Raw genomic sequence first — 26,373 nt, forward strand, 5'->3', positions numbered from 1 at the left:
CAGTGTTCTGAAATGAACCAGAAACTACAGTATAAGGTGAACAGGAATGTTAGCTTGAGGACTTCTCATCACAGCGGCTATATTAGAGTGCATCTGTGACATATTTCAGCGGGCCGTATGAATAATGACTTTCCACATACATTAATTCTAATTTGCCTTAATGGCCTACTCAGTTGAAATTACTTTTGCATGAAAGTCACTTCAATTAAAACGTGGTCATATAAATATATGAATAAAAGATCGCTCGGCATCTGAGCGCAATCTAATCGACGTCGCTTCAGATCTGCAACTCAGAAGGTTTCAGAGTCTTCAATCGAAGCTGAGTGACATTACAGTTTTTGTCTCTGGCGCCTGGTGTTTGCATAACAAATATGTGCCTTTAATTGACAGTGTGAAGCTGTAATGAGTGAATTCTCTGAATCGCTGTGCTGCTTGCAGGAGGCATGAAGTGGTAAGTGATGAGAGAGAGGGAGAAGAGTGTGAATCAATGCTGACACAGTGAATTCCTCCCCAGATATTTCCCACTGCTTCGAGCTGATGCTAATTGAAGTTGCTCACTCATAGCAACGCTTCATTATTATGAGGACACAAATCAATATGGACGCACGCTGCTGCTTCTAAACAGAGAGGCAGACTCAGCCCGGCCATGGCTGGGAGCTCTGGAAGTGTGAGGACAGCAGGAGACGGAGAGAGAGATAGAGGATACGAGAGAGAGTGACAGAGAGAGAGAGAGAGAGAGAGAGAGAGAGAGAGAGAGAGAGACGGATGGAAGCAGAGAGAGGTTATGATTGTGCGTTAGCAAAGCAGAACACAACTTCTTTTTCTCTGTCTTGCTCTAACTTTCTTTTTTAAACACACACACAGATAGACAGACAGATAGGCAGACAGACACACACATTCTTTCATGCATGATCAGAGAGCAGAACCGTTATGAGTACATGTGTGTGTAATGGCAGTCTGCAGCACTGAGCAGTGAGTAGTGACAGTCTGGTAGTTAATGTTTTAGATGTGCTGATTTAGACACCCAGCATTGCTGCATCCCTCTCAGTATCCAGCTCAAACACACACAAACACACACCCACACACACACACACACGTATATATTTTTGGCTTTAAAAACTACATACACATGTTTACAGACATTGTTTGGGATACATAGATGCATAGTATCAAAAAACTTTTAGGGCCCTAATTTAGTCTATAAGCGTATTAAGAATGCCAATGCCAAAACGTGCAAAAGGCATGTGCTAATGTGTGCTCTGACTTTGGCATATTGGTACTTAACACCACAGCACTTCTGTGCATCTCAGCAGAGGACAATGACCTGGGAGAGACAGGAAACAGTATCGCATCCAATGACTTTTTTTTTTATATCATGGAAGCTAACGAATCCTACACTGCTCGATGGAAGATGTATGTGAGACCTGTGAGACCTTCTGTATTAAATGTGGATGAGATTTCTGCATTACTCATGAGCAGGTCTTTTGTAACAACGCAAGCAAACCAATCAATTGCTCAGGGCCCCGAGCTGGCCTGGGGCCCCAGACAACGAATGGTTATAAATTGAATCCAACTACAAACTGTGTGAGAGCCCCTTTAAATTCTGTGATGACTATTGAGAGAAAGTACAACAACATTGTTATTGGAATTTCCCTCAAGGGGGGCCCAGTAGGTAGCCAGCCAGGTTCGTGATTCCTGCAGCAGGCAAAATATGAAAAGAAAAAAAACAAGACATCGGTAAGTGATCATTTACACAGGATAAATAAGAACTACGTGTCATGTACAATTTAGGTCTAATTCAGCAGCAGGTAAGCTAGCAATACAATATATGGTTAATGTGTAAGTTAGCTACAAGCCTGGCAATTAATGCTAATAACTGTAATGAACTAGAAGAGTTAGTGTAACGTGTGTGACTTTGAATAGGCTAATAATATGGCTACACACTGTAATATGCTATTGTAAAAGAATCAGGAAAACGCAGATCTGTTTCAGATTCAGTGTTTATCGTATTAAATGACATTACACCGCAAAAGCCTTAGGCTTAAAATTCTTACTTTCGGTTTTGAACATTCTACGGTGATAATTTATCTACTAAATGGAGAGTAGAAATAACCTACACTAATTTCATGCCTCATATAACCAGATTGGAATATTAATATCTAGTAGTATCCTCGCACACCAGCTTTTCACTGTCTTTAAAGCATAATTCTCAAACAGCAGAACACTGCTATGCTAAGCTGCCATGTTAAGCTACAAGTAATAAGTCCATGTACTAAACATATTGGCTTGGGGTGTTTATAAGCTGGATTCCTTCTAAATATCAAAATAAGATTTTTTTTTTTGCTTGGGGCCCCAAATGCTTCGAAATTGCCCTGCTCACGAGACAGCACCTCACAAGTTACACAGATGTAGCCATTCCCAAGCCATCTCTTGAGGAAACATTTCACATACAATTTACATACTGCCACTCCATGACACATGCACAAACTGCATGGTCCCAGGCACACAAGCAACCCAACTTCTAGGGGAGCTAAGTCATGTTTGGCATCACTGAACGCCTCTCAACCCTCAAAAAAAGAAAAACTCTCAGCTGCCTCCTGCGCTGATCTTTGCTTTTCTCTTCTTAGCTACTCTCCGGCTCTCTCCACTCCATTAGTTTTACTGCAGGGAGCCAAATTACGCTCAATTACTAAGACACCAGAGTGAGCGCTTAGACCCGAACCAACACACAAACACACCCACACACACACACACATACACACATGCACACATACACCACTTTCAAGCCCAGCCCTCAAGCCGGGACACCAGAGAGGGAAAGATATAGTGATCGAATAATTAAAAGAGAATAGCAGAGGAGCCATGGCAGAGGAGCTGCTTTGCTGAATAGAAGGAACTCTCTGGGCCCTCATCAGACTGCCTTTTCAGCCCAGATCTCCCAAAAGAATCACCTCTGCGTTAGCACCATCGTTAGCAGTCAAGCGCCCCAGCTAGGCAGCGTTGTTTCATTCCGCTGAGCCGTGAGTTGAAGCTTCCCGTTGACAGATGCTCTCGTACTGATCCCTATTACTGTCTTGTTATTGGCATTGCCTCGGTGTGTGTCTCTGCAGAAAGACACAGGCAGGTTAAGCCCCAAAGCTTGTATGCACTGATTATGAAGTCTTGGGTAAAGCACACCACAGAACACTGGTTCAAACATTATGGAGGGAAAACTTCAGTAAGTGCAGCTCAATTCCTTCGATAATAGATTTTCAATCATGGGTTTCCCTAAAATTCTGACCAGGAAATATACAGATTCTAGTGTAAATTTTGCTGATAATAAAGTTTGGAACATAATGGAGAATCAGACATATCAGGAATGTGTGGAGATTTCAGGATTTCTAAATGTTTTTAAAAAGGTGTATCCTAAATGCATTTTAAATGCTACTTTTATGAAATGTATTTATTGTTTTTATTTGTATTTATATTATTTTTTTGCCTCCACTCCCGTTCTTTTGACTTTTAGGCATTATACATTTTTTAGCATGCATTCAGTGAAACTGTAATGTAAAATAATGGTAATTTTCCAGCAGTACGGGGTGCCCTGCTGCCAGAATGTACTATTTTTGCAGTCATTTTCTGGCATCACTTTACTGGCATCAAATTACTGTTATTTTACACTTATTTTCTTGCATATTGTCTTGCATCTTTTCTTGCTGTTATAAACTGTTCACAGCTGTCTGGTGTGTTCCTTGGCAACTGTGCAATCACATACAACAGTATGAAAAGCATAAAATAGGATGAAGAAAAAAACAAAAAGGCATTGAATTAATACTTTATAGAAATAAATATATAGCAGGACTAGAAGTGTAGCCATTCTGTGCGCTAAGTGTAGGAGATGAGGATGCATTATGAGGCTATATAATGCTGTGTTCTCAGAATCTGACAATTATGCCTTTAACATACGTATTCAGCCATGTACGACACATGCATGTCAACCTTGGGCTTAATAAAATACATCATCGTGTACAACTTGAGTATTTTCTATGAATAAGTAAAAGATGTTGTTGAAAGCACTGTAATCGTAAACGCTCATGACCACATTTCGTTCTATTTTAGTGATCTACTGTCTAACACACTGGCCAGTGTGTATTTGATATGGTAAGGGCGCAAAAAATGTGCCTTGTGTGGTTCGAAACACTCAAAATGCATGTACTAATCTCTTAATTAATCAAGGGTGTGTTTTGGGCTAAATGAAATAAACCAATCAGTGTACCAGCTGCCATTCTCTTTAAGAGCCAGGTGAGCTCTGACTTTGGCACGTTCGTATCTTAACAGCGCGGTGCTTTTGCCCATCTCAGCAACACCAGCAGCTAAGTTATTTTATTCTTAATTCTGTTTATTGTTGATGTAAAAGCTGCAATATGTGAAGGGAGTCTGATAGGGCCAATAGACCTGGCTAAGTCACTATTGAACTCACACTTACTAAGATCGGTAGTTGCTTTCTCTGGTCCGAATCTGTTAAAGAGTTTGTTTTCACACAGGCTTCAAAATGCATTACAATAAACCACAAAAGCATATTGTCTTCTCTGATTGATCAGAGCAGTCTGGTACAGGCGCAAGAAGTAAATATAGTAAAAGAATTCTTTGTTACACACTGGCATATATATAGCAGCTCTGTGTGAAGCTGCTTTAACACTGAATGTGGCTGCTGTGCTTTCAAACACAGTGTTTTAAATAGGATACACGGCACAGATGTCCTTACAGTAAGCACAGGTGCGATACAGCGTTCAGTGAACAAAACAGCTTAGCATGGAGCAGCAGCAGAGCTGGCATTATTTAGTATCTGTAGTAAATATCTGGATAATAAATCAGGCTAAACTGCAACTGAACAGCAGTTTAGCTCAAACTTAAGGAGGATATTTGATAGTTAAGTCAGATCGCGTTTTCACCACATAACTAAGAACTACAGAGTTCGTTTGGAACCTGACCAATAACTTTTTCTCTTGCATGTTTTGCCACTCGAGTGTGATCACTATTTTCAAGCTGAAACTAAGCGTACCAAGAGTGCAAACCAACTCATTCACTCTCTTACTATTATTCACTATTTCATGTGTAGCAGGCTATAGATTCTTAGTCAAGAGGCAGTTTTAGGACTATTTTAGGACTAATAGCTATTATTGTATTGTTTGGTTCTGAGTGTGTGCGTGTAGATACCATGTAGATATTCTGAATGGCTGTTATTCCACTGTTATAATAATAATCAGAGTAAATATAAAGGCGGGGTGATGTTTCACTTATTTATATCCATTTGTGTGTTTATTATTTTAAAAGGTGTGGGCCTAGTTTTGAACATTCTGCACGTTTAATGTTAAGTTTTATACTGATATCTAGTTTTTTTATTATTAATTATGTAATGTTATGATTTTACCATTTATTAGCGCAGGTGGCGAGATGTAAAATACATTTTGTACATTATACAATCATGTTCATCCTCTTATGAATGACATATTTACAATGTCAATAAGCTTGACTGGACAAATTTGTGAAATTAGCATTTAGAAGAAGAAATACTGCCCAAGAAAATGGAAACAAAGTGATGTTGCAATGCTATATATAAGTATACATTTCTCTGAAATAAACTGAAATAAACCATTTGGATGAAAACTGACTTAGCGTGATAAGTGATGCTAAATGCTGTTTTTTTTTTTCCTTAAACCTGCAGATTGCTGGCTCCTCTGGCTCCTTCACACACTCCCTCCCAACTTTGTGCACAGCAACATCTGGACAGCCAGCCCTGCTGAGTGGAGGATTGGGTGAAGTGTGCGCCTGATGCCATTGCTGCTTAATAAATCTAACGTTTTAATTACTTAACTGAACACTGAAAACATTTTTAGACAAACACTTTTGGTTGCCAAATATTTAGTGAATCTTTAGTAGTGCCTGTATGTTACAGTAAGTGTGTCACAATTTAGGGGCTACATTCTTTGGAAGCTGAATTTAATGACCAATTCGATTACAGTTATTCAACTGTGCACTTCTGGTCTATGCAGCCTTCAGCGGTTACGCCTCGGTAGTCTGTGTCCTCTGAAGTATCCAGTCCCTGAACTGGGACACAGCTATAGTTAGTAGCTAGGTTATAAAATATATAAAATATATAAAATAAAATACTCACTTAAGCAGATGTTGTCATGGAAATGGTCGAGGAAGAGATTGCACTGTTCTCTGTGATTTCCACTGGCAGCACATGAACACCATGGTCCAACATTAGAGGTTGAGTTATCCAGGTAGTTTGGAGTGATGGTGCTTCCTGCAGAGAAAGATAGGAGAAATTAATGACATGTTACATTTAAACATACAGAATAAGTTTTCTTGCCAATTTTTCCCAACTGTAATTTGTCTTGTCTGGCTTGTCAAAGACAGAACAATTACAAAACTACAAATTAAACATATTTATTAAATACTTTTTACATACTTACATTACAATAATATCTAAGCAGACAAACCAACACTTTACAATATCCTTCACTTGCAGTGCTACTCTAATTTACATTTAGCTATCTCGGCAGTGCAATTTTACTCATACATTTAACAAGCGTGCTACTTTTATTACATTATTCACCTTAGTAGTGTCACATGTAAATGAAATGTACCAAGAGAAAAGCAGCCAGTCATTTGATTAGTTATCAATCTAATCTTAAGGCAAAATTATCTAGCTAGCTAGCTAACTACCTAAGCTAACTACTTTAGCTAGCTATCTCAGCTAGATACCTCAGCTAATTACCTCAGCTAACTACATTAGCTAGCTACCTCACCTAACTACCTCAGCTAACTACCTTAGCTAGCTACCTCAGCTAACTACCTCAGCTAAATGCCTATGCTAACTACCTCAGCTAGCTAGTTCAGCTAAATACCTAAGACTAACTACCTCAGCTAAATGCCTAATCTAACTTCCTCAGCTAAATACCTCAGCTAACTACCTCAGCTAGTTAAGTTGTTATCCGAGCCATGTACTGCTCACATCTTTCAGCTTGAACACAATTAATGGTGTAAAACTTCTGTGCTTTTCAGCAGAGGAAGCTTCCTGTGAAGGTAATTTCAGTAATGTTATTTTATGGTTTATTCTGTGTATTATTGATGTAAAAGTTGGGTTTGTGCACTGCTGCGCGTCCATGTGTATGTGTGTAATGAGCAGGGTTGTACAAGTATTGGGCATGCATAGTGCACCTGCATTGCTAAGATGCTAATAATTAATGTCTTACTGTTGGCTGTTGTCAGGTCTCTAATCATTCAGTGGCACATCTATGTTTTCTGTTGCCAAGATAGCAATATGCCAGAAATTTACCCGAACACACCTCACTTCCAAACCACCAAGCCTGGCAATGTAGATATATTCATAACTCCTTCACAATTTAAACAACGCAGGTACAAGGCGTAAAATAGACTGTTGGCGGGGTGTAAAATAGCAATAAGCATCGTAACACACATTGCGCTGGGTGTAAGATAAGGCCCTAAATGCTTAATTTCATTTCATTTAGTAGTATTAGATTATAAAAGTGATCTTAAATCTGGCGTTTGTCTGCATACCACACTGGCAGTATAGCGAGCTACACAGCAGCACTCTGATACACAAAACGGCTGGGTGATGGGGGTGGAGGGGGTTGAGGGGTTAAAGTATGGCCTTGCTGCTGCTATTGAAAATATATAATATATGACTTCATTCAGTATAAATTATATATACTTATTCGGCTGAACACTGATTTTTTTTTAAACACTGTTCACAGTCCATATTTGGAAGTTAAGCCACAAAACCAGCCCCCTGATAAACTGGTTCACACAAACCAATGCATTTACATATATTATCTATTCGGCCTACAGGAGCACAATTATAAATTATTAATTATAAAGTAAGTGTTTTAGTCTGGGCTGCTTTGTGAAAGGGGAAGAGTACAGGAACTCCACTCAGAACAGAGGACATTTACGTTAATCAGTGTTAAACCAGCTGCCATCAGGCACGTTTTTGCATATGAATATGTATCCAGAGTGTGTCCAGAATATTATGTACTTGCATCAAAAAGGGACCTAATCAAGCTCCTTCCACAAATGCATTCTTTTGTAGCAAATTCCCAGAAGTCTAACACACTGATCAGCAGTCAACTAGAACTCCGAACTCACCTGATTCTGTACAAATACTACAAAATCTTATGTACTGATATAATGTGAATTTTGGATATGGATTATTACTTAATGCTCAATAGTTTGCATATCAAGGTATTAAAAAGTTTTTTTGTGCATTAATACAAACAAAGAATAAAACTATTTGTGTTTTTCAGCAATTAATTATGTTTTAAATATGGGGTCACAGTAAATAAAGCTTAATGCATATTTAATAAACAATTGACAATTATTTATAAACTGATTCATACTGAATACATGACATTGGTCATGTGCATGCCCATTCCACTTTCCACTTAAGGCCATTCAATATAAACGGGGCAGTTTCCCAAAAAAAGCCTAGTCTTAGACTGTACAGCATTTTTAAATGGTAATTATCTTTTTTTGGAATCACTTGAGAATTATGTTTCCAATTTAAATTACATTGTAATTTACATACATACAATGTCCCAATTACATATTAACCACTAATACTAACTAGGGTTTGAGTATAAACTATGTAGTATAGATACAAGTGTCAATGTGTCAGTGCTGTGTATCTGCAATTACTCAATATACTCATATTTAGAACATGCTGTTTTTGAGAGTTGTATAATAGTGGACACTGTTATCCCATAGTGCAATGCAAAACAGTTTAAACAGTGGCTGATTAAGAGTCTTAACAATATAAATTTGTTAGCTGAAAAACGAATAGTTGCTCCTTGCTAACAATCATACTATATAGACTGCTGTGAGATTTAGTGCAGCAGAAGTAAGGAGTCCTGATAATGGGCTCTATTTTAGTGATCTACAGGCAGGCCGCCAACCGCGCACTGTGCAGCTTGTTTTAGAGCGTGTCATCAGTGTGTCTTTGGTATCGTAAGGACGGAAAAAATATTTCTTGCATGGCTCAAAATGCTCAAAAGGCATGTACTAATTTGCTTAAATAATTACAGGTGTGTTTTGGGTGTAACATGAAATGAACCAATCAGTGTGTCACTTGCCGAGCCAAGTGCACTTTGACTCTGGCGGATTGGTATTTTAATGGTGCATCGCTTCTGCACTTCTCAGAGCATACCTAGTGTAGTGTACTATATAGTGAATAAAATGTACTGTTGAGATTTTAAACAGCGCTACAAAATGACTAACACCCAATATAGAGCACTATTTATGTAATAGAGAACGATTCTGGATGCTGCTCTGGTGATATTTTTATGAAACACATTTGTGGGCGGAGCTTGACCAGACTGCACCTTTTCTGTCTGATCTCAAAAGTTCTGTAAAACTGTAAGACAACCACTTTATGTTCACAGGTCTATCACTTCAGCTCTGGAGTTGATGTAGGTCGTAGAAAGCTTTACCTTCATACCTGTATGTAGTCTATAAGTAACACAGTAACACAGGGAGCAGGAGAGATAAAGAGAAACCGGATAAAAACAAAAATAAAGCAAAGTGTGTATTTTTGGTTGCATATAGTGATTTGCATGTGTGCATGTTAACTAAAAATTGTAGTTTTTGCCAGCGTTCTAGCAGTTGGAGGTGTGTGTATGGTGTGTGTGTGTATATGTGTGTTCTACAGGGAGGGAGTGAAAGTGACTGTTGTCTCCATTGTTTGGAGAGGGGCAGGGCTGAAAGGAGGGAAAGTGGAAGCACTGCACTCTGGAGCTCTTGTCAGATGGGCTCATTTAAAGACATCAATTTCTTTTGTCCCGGAACACAAAAGTGCAACATCTCCACAGCGCACTTTACAAAATACAGCTGTAATGACACAGAACTAGGCCACAGGGCTTCCTTCTATCTATGTCTCTTTTTCGACCCCCTCCCGACCCTGTGCTTCTTGCTCTATCTCCTTCACTCCGCACATTTCCCCACATTTGCATAACAAAAGCAAAATATTCTAAGGTCAAGGCAGTTTCGAGATAGTCGAGTCGTGAGACTTGAATCAATTAACAGGCTTAAAAGGGGCTCTTGAATGGAAAACTGTATTTTTTACGCCACTCTTGAATAATCAGAGTTCATTAAATTGAAGAGTCGTACTGTGAACCTCAATCTCTTCTGTCCTCCTCTAAAACAGAGCTGTAAACCAAGCCAATTTTAACACTAATTATCAACAGCATAAACTGTACCAACAATATCAACAGCAAACTGCTGTTTAACACTGTTATACAACAGTCTGGAGAGTAGAGTATCAGGCTACACTGCGAGAATAACGGAGAAAACCCAAAAAAGCTAAAGCTAGGTGAACTGGTTAAAAAAAAGACAAGAGAAAGCTCTGGTGAGGGAGTTAATGACACTGGAAAGCTAGGAGCTGTGTTTGGCATGTGGGAGCCAGAGGAATGTGTTAAGAAAGCACAAAAGATAGAAACATTAGATGCACCAAAAAAAGGAGAATCAGAGTAGAGGAGTAGGGAATCAAAAGGAGAAGAAGCCAGCAAAGTGAGCAGATGCTAGGCTAAAGGCTATCCCAGTCAGCTGGCCACAATCTCATCATCAAGCCTTCAATTATAAATTATAAAATAGGTGTTTTAGACTGGGTGCTTTGTGAACGGGGAACAGTACAGGAACAGTACAGCTCCTTTCACAAATGCATTATTTTGAGGCAAATTCCCAGCAGTCTAATACACTGATCAGCAGTCAACTAGAACTCAGAACTCACCTGATCCTGTACAAATACAATCTTATTCACTGATATAATGTGAATTTCGGATTTCGATTATTATTTAATGCTCAATAGTTCAAGGTATCAAAGTATTATTTTTTGTGCATTATTGCAACTAATAATGAAACTATTTGTGACTTTCACAAATAAATGATATTTTTAAACCCAGGTCAAAATAAATAAAGTTTTAAGCATATTTAATAAACTGATTTATACTAAATAAACAAATGGCTAGTTAATCCTCAAAAACACGAGCATAACGTTGGTCATGTGCATGCCCATTGAACTTAAGGCCATTCAATATAAAAGAGGCAGCTCTGTTTTAGAGGAGGTGATGAAAGAGATTGAGGTTCACAGTATGACAGAATGCAATGAACTCTGATTATTCAACAGTGGTGAGAAAACACAGTTTTCCATTAAGAGCTAACTGTACTCTATGCTAACTGGACATTAAGAAGAACCAGAGAGGAGAGCAACACTATCCTATGAAACTAGAAAAAAAAAACGATTTTTTTGTTGTTATAGTGCTAAGTTTTTGCCACGTGACTGAGTGCTGTCTCTATCCTGCAAAACCATTACATTTAGAGCTTGTTTTTGTTGTGAATTCACAATATAGAGGAAAAACAGTGTGTTTCATTCTGAAGCAAGGGTTGTAACAAGGTTGTTCATAAGCTTCTAAAACCACACGTGAGTAGACTCAATAATTATATATTAAAAAAACAGAAAAAGAATTGAACAAACATATTTTTTTGGCAACATTAAGGTTTGATGGGACAAACTTCATAGAATGTCAGCAGAAATTAAATGTAACCTTAAGATACACTGTAGTGAATTTTGTAAATATGTGATCATAGTGTTTGGATAAATTTGATCTAATTGTATAAGTGGGCTTAATGTCAAGGTCCTTTCCAATATGCATGGCAGTTTAACATTTAAACTTTATAACTTTTAGGAGCGAAGCACATATAGGTCAACTAAACTAAAGTATATGTTTTTTATGTATTAATAATGTATCCTGATGGACCCGGCTTTAATGAGCTGTGTTTTTAGACTCCTCACCTATCAGGCCGGTGTACGCGATGAGGCAGGCCCCGTAGTTGTCTTGCTGGCAGCCGCTGGCAGTGAGCTGTGAGGACTGGCAGTCGTGCTGGAACTGGGCCCAGCGAGACCTGAGGGAACCACAACAACACATCCATCATCCAACCAGCCTGCACGTCCCTCCAACACACACCTATAATCACACACTCCTGCTCCATGGACTCTTCCCACTTTTGAATGGAGTTGGGAGTAGTTAGGGTTACACTAGGCTGGATTTCTCGGTGACAGTCTTGCCTGGAAAGAAAAGCTGTGGCAGAAAAACCAGGTACCCCATCTGGAGAAGGAGAGAGTGTGTCAAATTCCAGCCAGTCTGTCTGTTCTACAAAATCAATTAACCATGGAAATGGACCGAGATTGGCTCTATTTGCTTCTTCCTGTGTATACGATGCCCACAATGAATCAATGAAACTGCACTGAAATCAAACATCCCTGCAGAACTTGTAGTCGCTGCACACTCTAAAGTTCTAAAGTTGATTCTGTCTGACCTACAGCTCTGGAAACAAATAGACCACTTAATTTATACATTTCTTTGATTTTACCAAATCTCGAATTTCTTTGATTTTACCACATCTCGAATATAATCAAGAGGCAGATGGATGATCACAAGCCACCAAGCTGAATTACTTGATTTTTCTGCACCAGGAGTTATCCAAAAGCAGTGTGTAAGACTGGTGGAGGAGAACATGCCAAAATGCATAAAAATTGTGATTAAAAACCAAGGTTATTCCACCAAATATTAATTTCTGCACTCTTAAAACTTTATGCATATGATTTTTTTTTTGCATTATTGGAGGTCTGTCTGAAAGCTTTGCACCTTTTTGTTATTTCAGCCATTTCTCATTTTCTGCAAATAAATGCTCTAAATGAGAATATTTTTATTTAGAATTTGGAAGAAATGTTGTCCGTAGTTTATAAAAAAAAAAACAACAATGTTCATTTTACTCAATCATATAGCTATAAATAACAAAATCAGAGAAACTGATGTAGAAACTAAAGTGGTCTCTTATTTTTTTAGAGCTGTATATGGTATTAATACTCTAAAGACAGCTGTAGAGTTTTTGTTTTTATCAAAATGCTCGCTAATTGTTTCTGTTAGTTACAAAGTGCTGGGAAATTTTATGAGTTTTAGCAGTATAGTGCCAGTTGTTTTGGAATTTTACCCTGTTGGGTAGCATTTGTGTAGCTATTATTTCTGGGTTTAACTTTTTCCTGCTTAAAGAATATTTGAATAAAATGGTTTAATGATGTTTATGGAGACAAATAAAACACTTTTTCAGGAGCTGCATTCTAAAGTCCAGGGCTCCAGAAAAACACGGTCCCACCGTCCCATTCTACTTTGGGATGCTTTCGGGAAAATTGGTTAGGAGTTGTTTATGAGGAGACTGTTGTTGTTTGAAATATGACTGGGAACTTTCTTAATGCTTAGCGCAGGGTCTGTTTACAGATAAAGTCACACCTTTAACATAGAGCCAATCACCTTGCTGGTGACACTGCTGGAGGAGAGGGGCATATACTTAAGAAAATCCAAACAACTGATGACATTATGACCGTAGAAAAATACACAAATAAATACAACAGTAATGGTTAAAAAAATACAAACATTTTGGATGGGCGATTTTCAGTTTGGGACAGCTGCCAGAAAGCTTTGGAATGGTTCTGGAACAGTTATGGAAAAAAAAAGTTAGCCTGGAGCCCTGTCCTATAAAGACTCATTTTTAGATTGATTGGTCACACAAACGAATGTCTGCAGGGTGACATCACCCTCTGGCAATTGTGGTGCAACACTTGAAAATGGAGCTCAATGCGTTGTGCCATTTTAAAATGACAGCTAATTTTCTGCAATGTTGTGGTGCTGTTTTTTGTCCCTTAGTGTTGTAGTATGTGTGTAGAGAAAGTGGCTAACCAAGGGCCTGGAAGGATGCATCAGTTGCATCCTTAAAGTTGCTCCAAACTTGAATGCAGAAGCTAAGATATGCAACCTAGGCTTTGGAATGTAGTTGCTAACTTTATCTATTAAAACAGTGGATATACAGGGGTTGGACAATGAAACTTAACACTGTACCGACCACAGTAATGTATTGTCCTGACGGACAGTTCTGGTGGAAACAGGAGAGTTGAGGTGCACATTGAATTCTGCCGTGATTTGGGCAGCCGTGGATACAATACGGGTTAGCACCCAAACATCCCTTTCAGACAGCTTCCTTTTGCATCCACAGTTAATCCTGTTGGATGTGGTTGGTCCCTCTTGGTGGTATGCTGACATTACCTTGGATACCGTGGCTCTTGATACATCACAAAGACTTACTGTCTTGGTCACAGATGTGCCAGCAAGACCTGCACCAACAATTTGTCCGATTTTGAACTCTGGTATCTGACCCATGATGTTGTGTGCATTGCAATATTTTGAGCAAAACTGTGCTCTTACCCTGCTAATTGAAGCTTCACACACTGCTCTTACTGGTGCAATGTGCAATTAATGAAGATTGGACACCAGGCTGCTCCAATTTAGCCATGAAACCTCCCACACTTAAATGACAGGTGTTTCAGTTTCATTGTCAAACCGGAAGCTGCTCTGCTGCAGACAGGAAAGCACTGCAGAGGGTGGTGAAGGCTGCACAGAGGATTGTTGGAGTGAGCTTCCCCAGCACCACAGACATTTACACCTCCAGATGCAGGAAAAGGGCCACCTGCATCAGGAAGGATCCCACCCACCCAGCACACGCACTTTTTGTCCCACTCCCCTCAGGCCGGAGGCTGCGGAGCATTAAGTGCAAAACAACAAGACTCAGAAACAGCTTCATTCCGGAAGCTGTAAGACTCTTAAACTCCACTTAACAACACACTGCACTGACACCAAGGACAAACTACTGTTTACTGTTTACCAACATGGTCACTTTACTTGCACTGAGACACTTTATCTCCATTGCTCTAATTCACATTATCGTGCTGCTATAGCACACTTGCACTCTGGACTTCATGTTGCTGAACCTTTCTACTCTCTATTTATTTATTTTTTTATTCTTTGGGATATTTATCTATCTATTTTGTATATTCTATTTCTTATATTGTATTCTTTTCTTATCTATATATCTATTAATAACAGCTCTTTGGGTGTAAAACTGGATCGTGAGATCACAATTTCGTTCCACCTCATGTACACATGTGATGCGAATGACAATAAAATCTCCTTGAATCCTTGAATCCCTTGAATGTTTGTGTTGATGTGTGTCTATGTATTTATATATCAATCTACACTATATAAACTTAAAATTATTAGGAATTGTTTGGCCGTGAGATCAGGATGTTGGTAAGATCAACACCGCACCTTATTTAAAAAGTATTAAATGGTGCACAATCATCCCAGAGAACACAGTTCCAAATGGATCATAGAATATGTTTTTCTTTCATTGGAAAACCATTGAAAATGCACTATAGTTTAGGACTTAATCTCTAAAAAGACCCATACTGTTACAGATAGCAGTTTGACAAAAAAAAAGATATATTATTAATTATTATAAAATAAAACACAATCCAGGACAGTGGGCCAAGCCCAACTGGTTTAAGATGTTTTAACCCATCATTTTTTACCGTGCCATGTTTGCACTTTTATTGTGCATTGTATTGTGTTATGTGCTAAGTTTATGTTTTGTCCTAAAGTCCCGCATACAATCAAAAAAATGCTGTAGTACCACCACTGAACGACACTACACAACAGGATGCTGGTGAGTGTCTGAGACCAGCCGTGGATTTACCAGTATTCATGCATGTGTGAGGGGACACACACACACACACACACACATACATTCCCAGGTACCAACAATCTCCCAAGGTGCTTAGAATGAACGAGCTATCCAATCAGATGCACCTCAAAGAAGTTGCCCACAGGCCCTCCTGATAGTGTATGCTAATGAGAGTGCTGCAGAATTAAGTGAGCACTACCTGTGTGAAGCCTGATTGGCCAGCAGCGTGAGAGTTAAGAGTGTGATGGTGGATCAATGTAAAAGACAGATGAAAGCCTCCGTGTTTGTGACACTGAGAGAAAGAGAGGGGAGAGAATTTGAAAAAAGAGAAAGCAAGAGAGAGACAGAAGTAGTAAGAGAAAGGTAGAGAGAAACATAGAGAGAGGTAGCGAGAGAGAGAGAGGCGTAGAGAGGGAGAAATGGGGTGCAAAGCTCAAATACAGCCAGTCACTCTAAAGCCCAGTGAGAGGCTGGTGGAGTGACTGCTGCTGTCACCGCTCTCTCTCGCTCTAATTTACCGGCACAGAGTAGAGGACGCAAAGGGGCCACTAAGCCTAAGCACCACATATACCTCAACAGCCCTTACCGTATGCAGCCATCAGCTGACTGTAAAGTGATAAGGGGAGGGATGTTTCCCCAATTCACCTTTCCACTCTCACTGCACCGAGCAGCTCAAATACAGGAGCTTCTCAAAACATCATAACCCTTAACGGGCCACATAAACCAGCTACTGTAGTTATGACCAGCGCTTCAAGTGGAAAAAAAACTGTGCTGGTACTCCTCTTGTTCAAATACTGGTAATACCAATTATTACATTACGAATTTCCTTTTTTTCAGAAAATAAAGGAAGATACAAGCTAATATTTCTGATATTCACTTCGCAAAATAAATGTTTTTACTCACAGATTTTTATCATTACATTACATTGTAATTACATTACATTGTTGCTGTCATGCAAAAACTACAAAACGACAACTTAACAGGAGAAAGAATAAAAATCTTCAAAAACATCTTAACTTTCAATAGAAGTCAATGTAAAAAGATTTATTCCAAGTAATCACTGAGCATCTCTATTGATCCATTCACCATGAAATTATAACATAATAAAAAAAGAACGACTGCCAGATTCACATCACGTCAAACAGTGAAAAATGACAAAAAATGACACACAAGGGTATTTGTATTAGACAGCAATGAAATATAATAATATATAATGCTTTAATAATGTAATATCTCTATGATACAATCGAGATTATTAGGTTTGTGTGTAAACCTTCAATCCCCTTAATTGAAAGCCTCAGGTACGGCTCTTTCACAGCAGTAACAGTACAGCATAATGCACATAAATGCCTTCATACACATAAAAAATAACTATGCAGTCATAATGGCTGCTGAATACATGTGTGATGTTTTCATTACTGTACTAAAACAGAAATTATTTAATAGTTTTAACATGCTACTGTAGTATTTTTTATGTACCAACTTCACACATCACAAATCCCAGCATCACAATGAATGATGGGATCTTCTGTTCCCTCTTACAAGCAGCTCATATCCAACTAATGCACCCTTGGTGTTTGGCTTGAACAAAGAATATTTCAGAAAATTTAGGAACAGGAACAACGGCATCAAACTAGTTCACAAGATGGCAAAAACACACAAGGCAGCAGAGTAAATAACACCCAAACATTTGTTTGTGCGTTTTTGGTGATTGAAAGCATGTTTACATTAATCACTGTACTATATGTTTATGTATAAATTCAGTAACATTCTGGCAGCTTATTACAGGACTGCAACCCATATTACTTTGATAGTTTGTTTGCTTTTTAGCCAGCCACACAGCAGGACACACAGCAGGACAGCAAAAATGTGTGAATTGTGCACCTGTAAAATGTCAAACAGCCATGTCCTGCTTTAGTTTAGGTCTGTATGAGGTATGCCATTGCTTTATGATGATAATAAGATTTATTTTATTTGGGTTAAACAATGTCTGAGTTATTTTAAGATTATCATATTGGCAGCCTGAATTTATAATACATTTTTACAAAGTAGAACAAAATTGTGTGTAAAAGTTCTTTTTTTCATTTTCCACTATTTCAAAACATTTCCAAAAAATGTTAGCTAAAGACTCTTTACAACAACTGGTTTCACAATTATTTTCCATTGTTTTATGGTGAACCCAACCAAAATATATCTCACTTTTTACGTCTCATGTTAGCATTTTCAGGACATTTTCCAGGTTAGCATTTTCAGCATTGTCCCATGTGATCATCGTTAGCAATAGCAGTTCATAACATGGCTTTAACACGGCTTTAACATGCATGTCCAAATGACAGTTGGACAGTACTGTGTGTGCAACTGATTTATTGAGACACAACAGAAATGCTAATAAACTGTATAATACTGCTGCTTTTTCTATAGCAGATATGTAGTGCGGTCATCTCGGATTCTGAGCTCGGGGTTTGTGAAGGGTGAAAACACAAATGAAAGGATCTTAAGTGCATCTTTTAGTGCAAAAAATAGGGTAATACATGTAAAGCATTTTTTTAACACATCTGAACCTCTAAAAACACCAAACGTTTATAAATACCCTGCCCAATGCCCAAGAAATTCTCTGCCGAAGAGCCCAAGAGCGACTCTGCTGAAGTACAGCGTTATACAGGAGTTTCAGTGGAGACTGGAGCAGTATTAGCATTAGCCGCTAACAGCCGGCTAGCTATTTTGCCGTTCAGAAGTGAGTATACCAGACTCTAGGGCACCCTGGCTTAACGGAACACTCAGGGTTTCTTAGTGTAGTGCTAGCGTTTAGCTCTGCTAGAGGCGGCTAGCACTGCTGCTAATCGCACTGAAAATATTGGAATTCTAAGCTTACTGTAAATAAGAGAAAGCGTTTTGCTTAACCAGATAAACTCCCTCAATTTAAGGAGAGAAATCTGTGTTGATTAACATCCAGAGCTCCTTTAACTTTTTTTTTTTTTTTTTTTTTTTTAACAAACTACAGTTTTGTTTACTAGAAACTGGTTAGACCTTATGTATAAAAATAGACCAGAAAATAGACATTCATTGATAGTGCGCTTTATAATACTGTGGCGTGGAAGAGGAAGGAAGACCTGTGAGACTCATGATGAATGCTCATAAGCTCTTTTATTAAACAGGCTTGCAACTCACTTACAATCTTTAACAAGACTAGGAGAGCTAAAACAACCTATCAAATAAACCTACAATCAGTCGCAAACAAAGTCATCAAGGCGAGCGGGCGGCCTCCGTGCCTGCGGCAGCCTGGAGGGGCCGGGCATGGCACCGCCTGCCAGCGGCTCCGAAGAGCCAGAGTTCAGATCAGGCACGGTTGCAAGGCCGGCAGGTTCCGCACCGCAGTCCTCAGCGTCCAACGGTCTCGGCCTATAGGGGGCCAGCCTATCACGGTGCACAATCATAGTGCGTCTGCCCCACCGGATCTTATACACCACCTCCCCCAGCCTGGACAGCACCAAGCACGGACCCACCCAGGCCGACTGGAGCTTCGGGCACAGTCCCTTCTTCCGCTGAGGGTTATATAGCCAAACCCTCGCCCCCACCGCCAACGGGTCCCCAAAGCAGCGCGTGTCGCACGCACGCTTCTGCTTCTGCCCGGCAGCAGACTGGTTGGAGCGCGCTAGACGGTGTGCTAATTCCAGCGAAGACATAAGGTCCGAGACAAAAGTGGGCATGTCCGAAGCGCACCCGCCCCCGTCAGGAGGCGCCCCAAAAGCCAGGGAGACCGGCGTCCTCAGTTCGCGCCCGAACATAAGCAGAGCCGGCGTGAATCCCGTCGTCTCCTGCACAGCGGAGCGACAGGCCAGCAGCACCACCGGCAGGTGCCTGTCCCAGTCACGCTGGTTCTTGTCCGACACCATGGCCAACTGCGCCGCCAGCGTGCGGTTAAATCATTCCACCAGTCCGTCACTCTGCGGATGAAAGGGTGTTGTCCTGGTCTTATGGATACCCAGGATGCGGCAGACCTCCGCCATGACCTCCGACTCGAAATTTCTTCCCTGGTCGCTGTGCAGTTCTTCCGGGAACCCCGAATCTGCAAAAGAACTCCCGCACCAGGATATCCGCAGTAGTGACCGCCCCTTGGTCCGGCACCGCGTAGGCCTCTGGCCACTTCGTGAAATAGTCCATCGCCACCAGAACAAAGCGATTTCCAGAGTCCGTCACCGGAAAGGGGCCCAGCACGTACCCGGCCACCCGCTCCATCGGGCTGTTGCACTGGTAAGGGTGAAGTGGGGCGCGGGGCGCCCTCGAGGGGCCCTTCTTGGCAGCGCACACGTCACAGCAGTGCACGAAGAGTTCCACGTCGATTCTACACCCAGGCCAATAGAAGCGTTGCCTCAGGTGCTTCAGAGTCTTGGTGACACCAAAGTGCCCAGCCCCAGGTGACCCATGAACTCCCCGTAGGACCGATCCCCTAAGCGCCCGCGGTACCACCACGTACCAAAACGCGCCGCCCGTTCGCCGGATCCTCCCAGGTATGGCACAGCACGCCGTCGGACAAACTAAAACTAGCCCAGTTGGAGCGCAACGCCTTAGCAATCGGGCCCAGCGGCACCACCTCCCCCACGACGGTGTGACGTTCGCACTGAGCGCGTGTACTGCCCACGATAATTCGCGATCCGCCCGTTGTGCATCGCGGAGCTGCTCTACGGACACCTGAGCCACCCCGACAGCGCCAGTAACATCCCCGGAGATTGCAGCGCAGCGTGCAGTCTCAGCAGATTTCTCCTCAGCACGAGCACAATGTTTGCAGTCGGCGGCCACACACGGCCGGCGCGACAAAGCATCCGCGTTACTGTGGCCACGGGCCAGGCGGTGCACAACCTCAAAACGAAACTCCTGGAGTCTAGATAACCAGCGCGCGAGTTGGCCCTCGGGCTCGCGGAAACGCATGAGCCACTGTAGCGAGGCGTGGTCAGTGTGCAGCAGAAAGGGCACCCCATACACGTACGCTCGGAAATGTTTAAGGCTTTCGACCACTGCGAGCAGTTCCCGGCGCGTTACGCAATAGTTGCGCTCCGCCTTGTCCAGGCGGAGGCTATAGTATGCTATTACGCGCTCGGAGCCGTCCTGAACCTGTCCGCCACTAGCATTTTGGCGGCCGCCTCCGACGGTTGGAGGCTGAAACGTGTTCTCAGCGCCCGCGTCAGTTCAGGCAGCTCGCAGCGGCATTCGGCGGGGAGCTCGATCAGTACCCTCAGCGCGTCGCCCCGCAGCGCCAGGCAGAGGTTGGCTGCCGTCTCGGCGTCCGTCCAGCCCGCACCGCCCGCCACGATCTCAAGCTGAGCTTCGAAGGCTGTCCAGTCAGCGCTGCCGTCGTAGGGGGTAAGGCGGGGTTGAGCCGTCAAGCCCGCCATCCCGGAGGCTTGCGCCGCCATCATCGCGCCATCCGCTCCGTGAGACAGCGCCGCCGTCCTCGCGCCATCCGCTCTGGGAGTCAGCGCCGCTGTCCTCGCGCCATCCTCTCCCCGGCCACGATCTCCGAACAGCCCGCTGGCGCCGTCAGGTCCGAGTCCACTCCGCTGGAGAGCCTTGCCTCTAGTCCGTTGGTCCGCTGTCTTCCTCCTCAGCCGTTCGATTTCCCCTGCCAGCAGTTCAATATCTTCCAGCAGGGTCACTTCTGACACCAAATGTGGCGTGGAAGAGGAAGGAAGACCCGTGAGACTCATGATGAATGCTCATAAGCTCTTTTATTAAACAAGCTTGCCACTCACTTACAATCTTTAACAAGACTAGGAGAGCTAAACCAACCTATCAAATAAGCTACCCACAGAACCCAGTGACTAAACTCGCTACTCACTTACTGTACGGTGAGTGCCCTAAACAGCACCCATCTGCATGGCCCCTCCCCATACCCTAGGTTACGGGGGAAGTACCAGCTACGTAGGCTGGAGCAACACAGCACAACAAAACACATAAGGCCCCACACACAAAAGAACAGAAACATGCCTACAGGCAGCCACACACACAACCCAGAGCCGCCACAATACTTATAATATTAAAAACATGGTAATGGCATAGGTTGGGTCCCAGTTGTGTATTAATGTGGCATTCAAATTTAATTATCTTAATATCAACAATCAATAGGATAAATCTGATATCAAGACATGATTGGTTACACATTCACTAAACTCTGTAAAATGTTAGGCAGTGTGGCACAGAAAGACAGTATATTTTCAGTGTGTGAATAATTCAGGCAGAAACATAAACTGTGTCCAGGAATAAAGGTCAGATTTTAACACTGAACTCTGGAATGGAATATGGTAATACACTCACTTGCACACGTAGTCCGCCTCGCACACGCGCAGCTGCGCCAGACAGTTGGGTCTGTCGCGCTCTTCGTAGGAGCACGCGGGCACGATGGTCTGGCGTCGGCGCTCTGAGCACGCGGTGTCCGAGCAGGGGCAGAAGAGCAGCTCGTGCGTGAAGTCCGGCGGCACGCGGTCAAAGAACTTGCGCAGGGCCTTGCTGCATCGTATGCGGTTACAGGGCCCCGCGCGCCCAGACGGGGCGATGCACGCAGACACGTACTCAGTGCGCAGCTTCTGACACGTGTCGTCTACATTACAGGCCTTAGCTGCGTCCAGACAGCGGTTCACTGCAGACATGCCCGCCTCAGACTCTGCGCAGAGAGAGAGAGAGAGAAAGAGAAAGAGAGAGAGAAGAGTGTGTGTTTGTGAAAGAGAGAGAGAGAAGGGGGGGGGGAAATAGAGCATTCAGCACTTCACTGACTATGTTTACATGCAAAATTTTCCTCCAATCCTAATGAATCCATTCCGATTCTAGAATCTGACTGAGGTGTTTATATCTGGCATATTCCACAGAATCGGTGCCATTTCTCTACCCAGGAAATTTCATGTATAAATAAGCACACAAAATATCTTTAAAATACATTTTATTATTAAGCATAGTGTCTTGTACATTGACTTAATGGCAAAATTAATCACAAGCTAATACTAACATGTTGTAAAGGCTCAGCATAAGTATGGCGTTTGCATAAAAGTGACATAGCCCTTAAATGGCTCATTCTAACAGGAAATAAACCTGGCAAAAACAGGTCTGGTGAGATCTTTTTATGTGAGCGTGATTGTGTGAAAATAACTTCATAAATATGTTTTGTATAGCCCACCGACCTATTCTAACTTAAGTAGTTAAAGTGTAGTTAAAATATAATCTCATATATGTCCCATTTAATATAAATTCTGCCCCTGTGGCTTTGCTTTCCACTGTTTCATTTCATTGAAATTTTTTGATGCTGTTTTTCCTTTTTTCTTTTACATTGTATGTATGCAGTGAATTGTGGGTAACCAATGACTGTGAAAGATACATCAGTTGCATCCTGAAACGTTTAGCAGTATATAATGAGTTGTTCAGTTTGGAACAGCAGTCAATGACTTAGCAGCTGATAAATAAAACACAGGGTTTTTGCCAGACAAGGATTTTGTGTAGCTTTATATAGAGATTGTCACGTTAAATAACAGAAATCCATGTCCATGATTAAATTTAAGTTTGTTTAAAGATTTTTTTAAGTGTAGTCTTATTCAGTAATGCAATAAAGCAGACATTTATTAACCTGTGATGTTTAGGAGTAGTGAGCACATGGGGTGTAATTACATTCATGTTTTCCTAAAAGAGTGATATTCAGAGCTGACTTATCGCTACAGGATGCTGAAGGAAGGATAAAAGTAGCAGTGACAGGGGAGCTGTCCAGTGCTGAAACCTGCAAGCCTTTCATTATAATAACCTACAAGGTTTCATTAAGCCAGTACATCCAGGATACATAATATATCTTAAATAACCCATGTAAAGACCCTGACAGTTTCGTTTAAACCTTAAAATCTGCCTTCAAAACATCTTTCAAAAGATCAGAATTCAACATTCAAACAAAAAAACATAAAAGCACTATGTGTCTTGTATATATTATTAAAGTAAAACTTCAGAGGCAGTTTATTTATTTCTAGCATCCAGACAGGAGGGTTCTTAGCAGTCTGGCAGGAATCTGCTAGTGTAGGGTGCACTTACTGAAGGAGGGGAGTAAATGCTGGTGGTTTGTATTCCATATGCCCCTCTCCAGCTGTAGCCTACCGTGGAGGGTCAAGCCTTTTTCAGACGGTCTTTTTGTTCAGTACATCCTGCTGTTTGTGGATGTGCCCCATCAGAACAACCCCTCCACTCCAGACATGGTCTAATGAGAGTGTTGTAGTCACCAGGTCCTGTGCAGTTAGAGCGCAGAGGCGAGGAGCCATGCATTTACAAGCTTTTTACAAGCCTTTTTGCTCTTTGAGCTCCAGGTGGAAGTCAGAGTGTATAGCAGCATGAAGCACCAAGTGGAGAGCTCCTTTTTGTGCCTCACTTTTTCCAATTTGGCAGAAATTCCTCACAGGTTATTGCTTTAGCTCTGGCTTAAATAGGTTCAACTGCACCTCAGTGGAAAGAAGTAAATAATTGGTCCCTTGTGAAAAATATTACTTCCACTGCCTGATAATAACAACGTAATTTGCTCGTTTACTTGCTGTTGCAATTTTTAAATCGAAGTGGTTTTCTGAGGCAGGTGTTCTAATGGTTGAAGGATATTAAGCAGTTGTTACTTGGCAAGATACATAGCAAACACTTTAAGCACCTGGACAAATAAGAAATATCGACCAGTAAGTGTTTTTGTTTGCTCCGTAAACCACTAATATTAGAAAAAATACAAATAACATTCAATTTTCTGTACATTTATTATTAAAAAAAATAGTTGTACCCACAATGTAGTGTCAGATTGCAAAAAATAAGGTTACCATGTAACATGTAGGCAAAAATAAGGAATACATCTGTTCTTAAGGAAGGTAAAGTTTACACACTACATTTTAATCACTAGAGACCCAAACTTGAGTGACCTGAGTAGACATTGAAGTGTTCTTTAAGCACAACACTCAAGTAGAAGTACTCAACAGTGTTGGTGCTTAAATATAAACTAGCTTACAGTATACTGACTACTTTCTTGAAAAAAAAATATATAATTGTTGTTTCTGTATTTATTTCTGCATTTTCTGAACTTACCACTGCACTCATCATCACTGTTCATTAAAAGTGGGTTCAGTTATGTACACTTATTAAAGAAAATAGTTGCATCCATAACGTAGTGTCAGATTGCGATGGTATTTAAAAGGAAGGTAAAGGTATACAGCTCTGGAAAAAAATAAGAGACCACTTAAAAATGAAGAGTTTCTTTAATTTTACCGAATTGAAAACCTCTGGATTATAATCAAGAGGAAGATGGATGATCACAACCCATCAAACCAAGCTGAACTGCTTGACTTTTTTCGCGCCAGGAGTGGCATTAAGTTATCCAAAAGCAGTGTGTAAGACTGGTGTCGTGTTCCGTGCACAGTCTGGGAGACTTTGACATGTTTCATTTTTAAACTTAAATGTGATTTATCATTTTACTCCAGTAAACACCGACATCCTGCTGTAATTCACATTTTTTACAGAGTACGCAAACTTATTGATAGTTTTTATCTATTTTAAAATCTCAAAACTAAAACGTTAACTGAAACTTAAACACTTCCATGCTGAACTGTGTTTGGGAAAGCCACTGTTCGGCCCTGCAGTGAAAAAAAGCCAAACTCTGTTCATTAAACTACTTCACCAAATAGCAAGTGCTTTGTCATTTCTGTACTTATTTCTGTATTTGTTCTGTCAAATACATATAAAAAAATATAAATATAAAATATTTATAAAACTAAATATAAATATTCTCAATTTACAAAATTATTTAAAAAAAAATTGCCCAAGATTTTTAGCAAAACAAAAAAGATCCCAATCTGAGTAAAAAGACTCAAGTAATGCAACTTCTGGTTACATACACTTACTTCTAGATATATAATCAGCCTCCAGCACTCACACGTATCACTAATGAAGGCCCTGGTTGGTTCTAAGGTGCTGCGAGTCCTTCATGGCCAGTGTGTGCTGCTAATGAATAGAACATGAGTGGGAATAAAAGTTGAATGAGTCTTGGTCTCTGAATCACGGAGAGCGTCCCAGCAGAGACTGCTGCTGCTGCTGCTTCATTTTTCATATCAGCCTAATGTGGAGCACTGAGACAGCCTGCCAGCATTACACTGCAATAGAGCTCTGCTTATTACCCTCTCTCCTTTTCTGTCTCTCTCTCTCTTTCCCTCTCTCTCTCTCACACTCTCACACACACAAACACACGCACCCACTTCCCCTGTCCCTTTTTCCCTCAGTTATAATAATACTGAATTTGCAGAAATGTAGAATTGTTAAAACATCAAAAAGGAAATACACTGGGTAGTTAAAACCAATATTGTGTGAAAATGTGTGTGTGTGGTCTTTCTTTAGTCACTCAAAGTCAGTGGTGGGAAAGACTGTAAAAAAAATGCTAATCAGAGGACTCCAAGTGCAGTTAGTGCTGAGAAATCTGGGTTCAGTGTTCCAGGCTGAACTGTGTCCGTGTGGAAAAGTGAGACAATTTCTAACCAAACAATAAAAATCTAAATCTGAGTGAAAAAGTGGCAGATCTCAAAGGGGCTATCAAGGGGCCACAATATTCATAGAGCATCCAAGCATTATTTTACCAGTCATGCCATGATGAAACACTTGAATGTTAAAAAAAACTGGCCCTGCTCCCTCCAGGTGGGTAGATGGCGCTCTCTCCCCTCATCACTAAAGGGTGATTTCTGCAGCACAGGGCGTCTGTGAGCTGAT

At 41.1% G+C, this 26,373-nt stretch overlaps 1 protein-coding gene across 1 annotated transcript in view; it reads right to left on the bottom strand.

Moving 5' to 3' along the window:
- The window catches only part of gfra4a (GDNF family receptor alpha 4a), a 359,192-nt gene that overhangs the window by 9,017 nt on the left and 323,802 nt on the right, over nucleotides 1–26,373 (bottom strand). Inside the window, exons 4-6 of the mRNA XM_049481321.1 lie at nucleotides 21,940–22,285; nucleotides 11,852–11,961; nucleotides 6,155–6,289 (exon numbers count right to left, since the gene is read on the bottom strand). Of these exons, the coding sequence (XP_049337278.1) occupies nucleotides 6,155–6,289; nucleotides 11,852–11,961; nucleotides 21,940–22,285 (591 nt within the window). The remainder of the gene's footprint in view (nucleotides 1–6,154; nucleotides 6,290–11,851; nucleotides 11,962–21,939; nucleotides 22,286–26,373) is intronic.

Source organism: Astyanax mexicanus, chromosome 7, assembly GCF_023375975.1.
Source record: "Astyanax mexicanus isolate ESR-SI-001 chromosome 7, AstMex3_surface, whole genome shotgun sequence".
In the NCBI taxonomy this organism is placed as follows: domain Eukaryota; kingdom Metazoa; phylum Chordata; class Actinopteri; order Characiformes; family Acestrorhamphidae; genus Astyanax; species Astyanax mexicanus.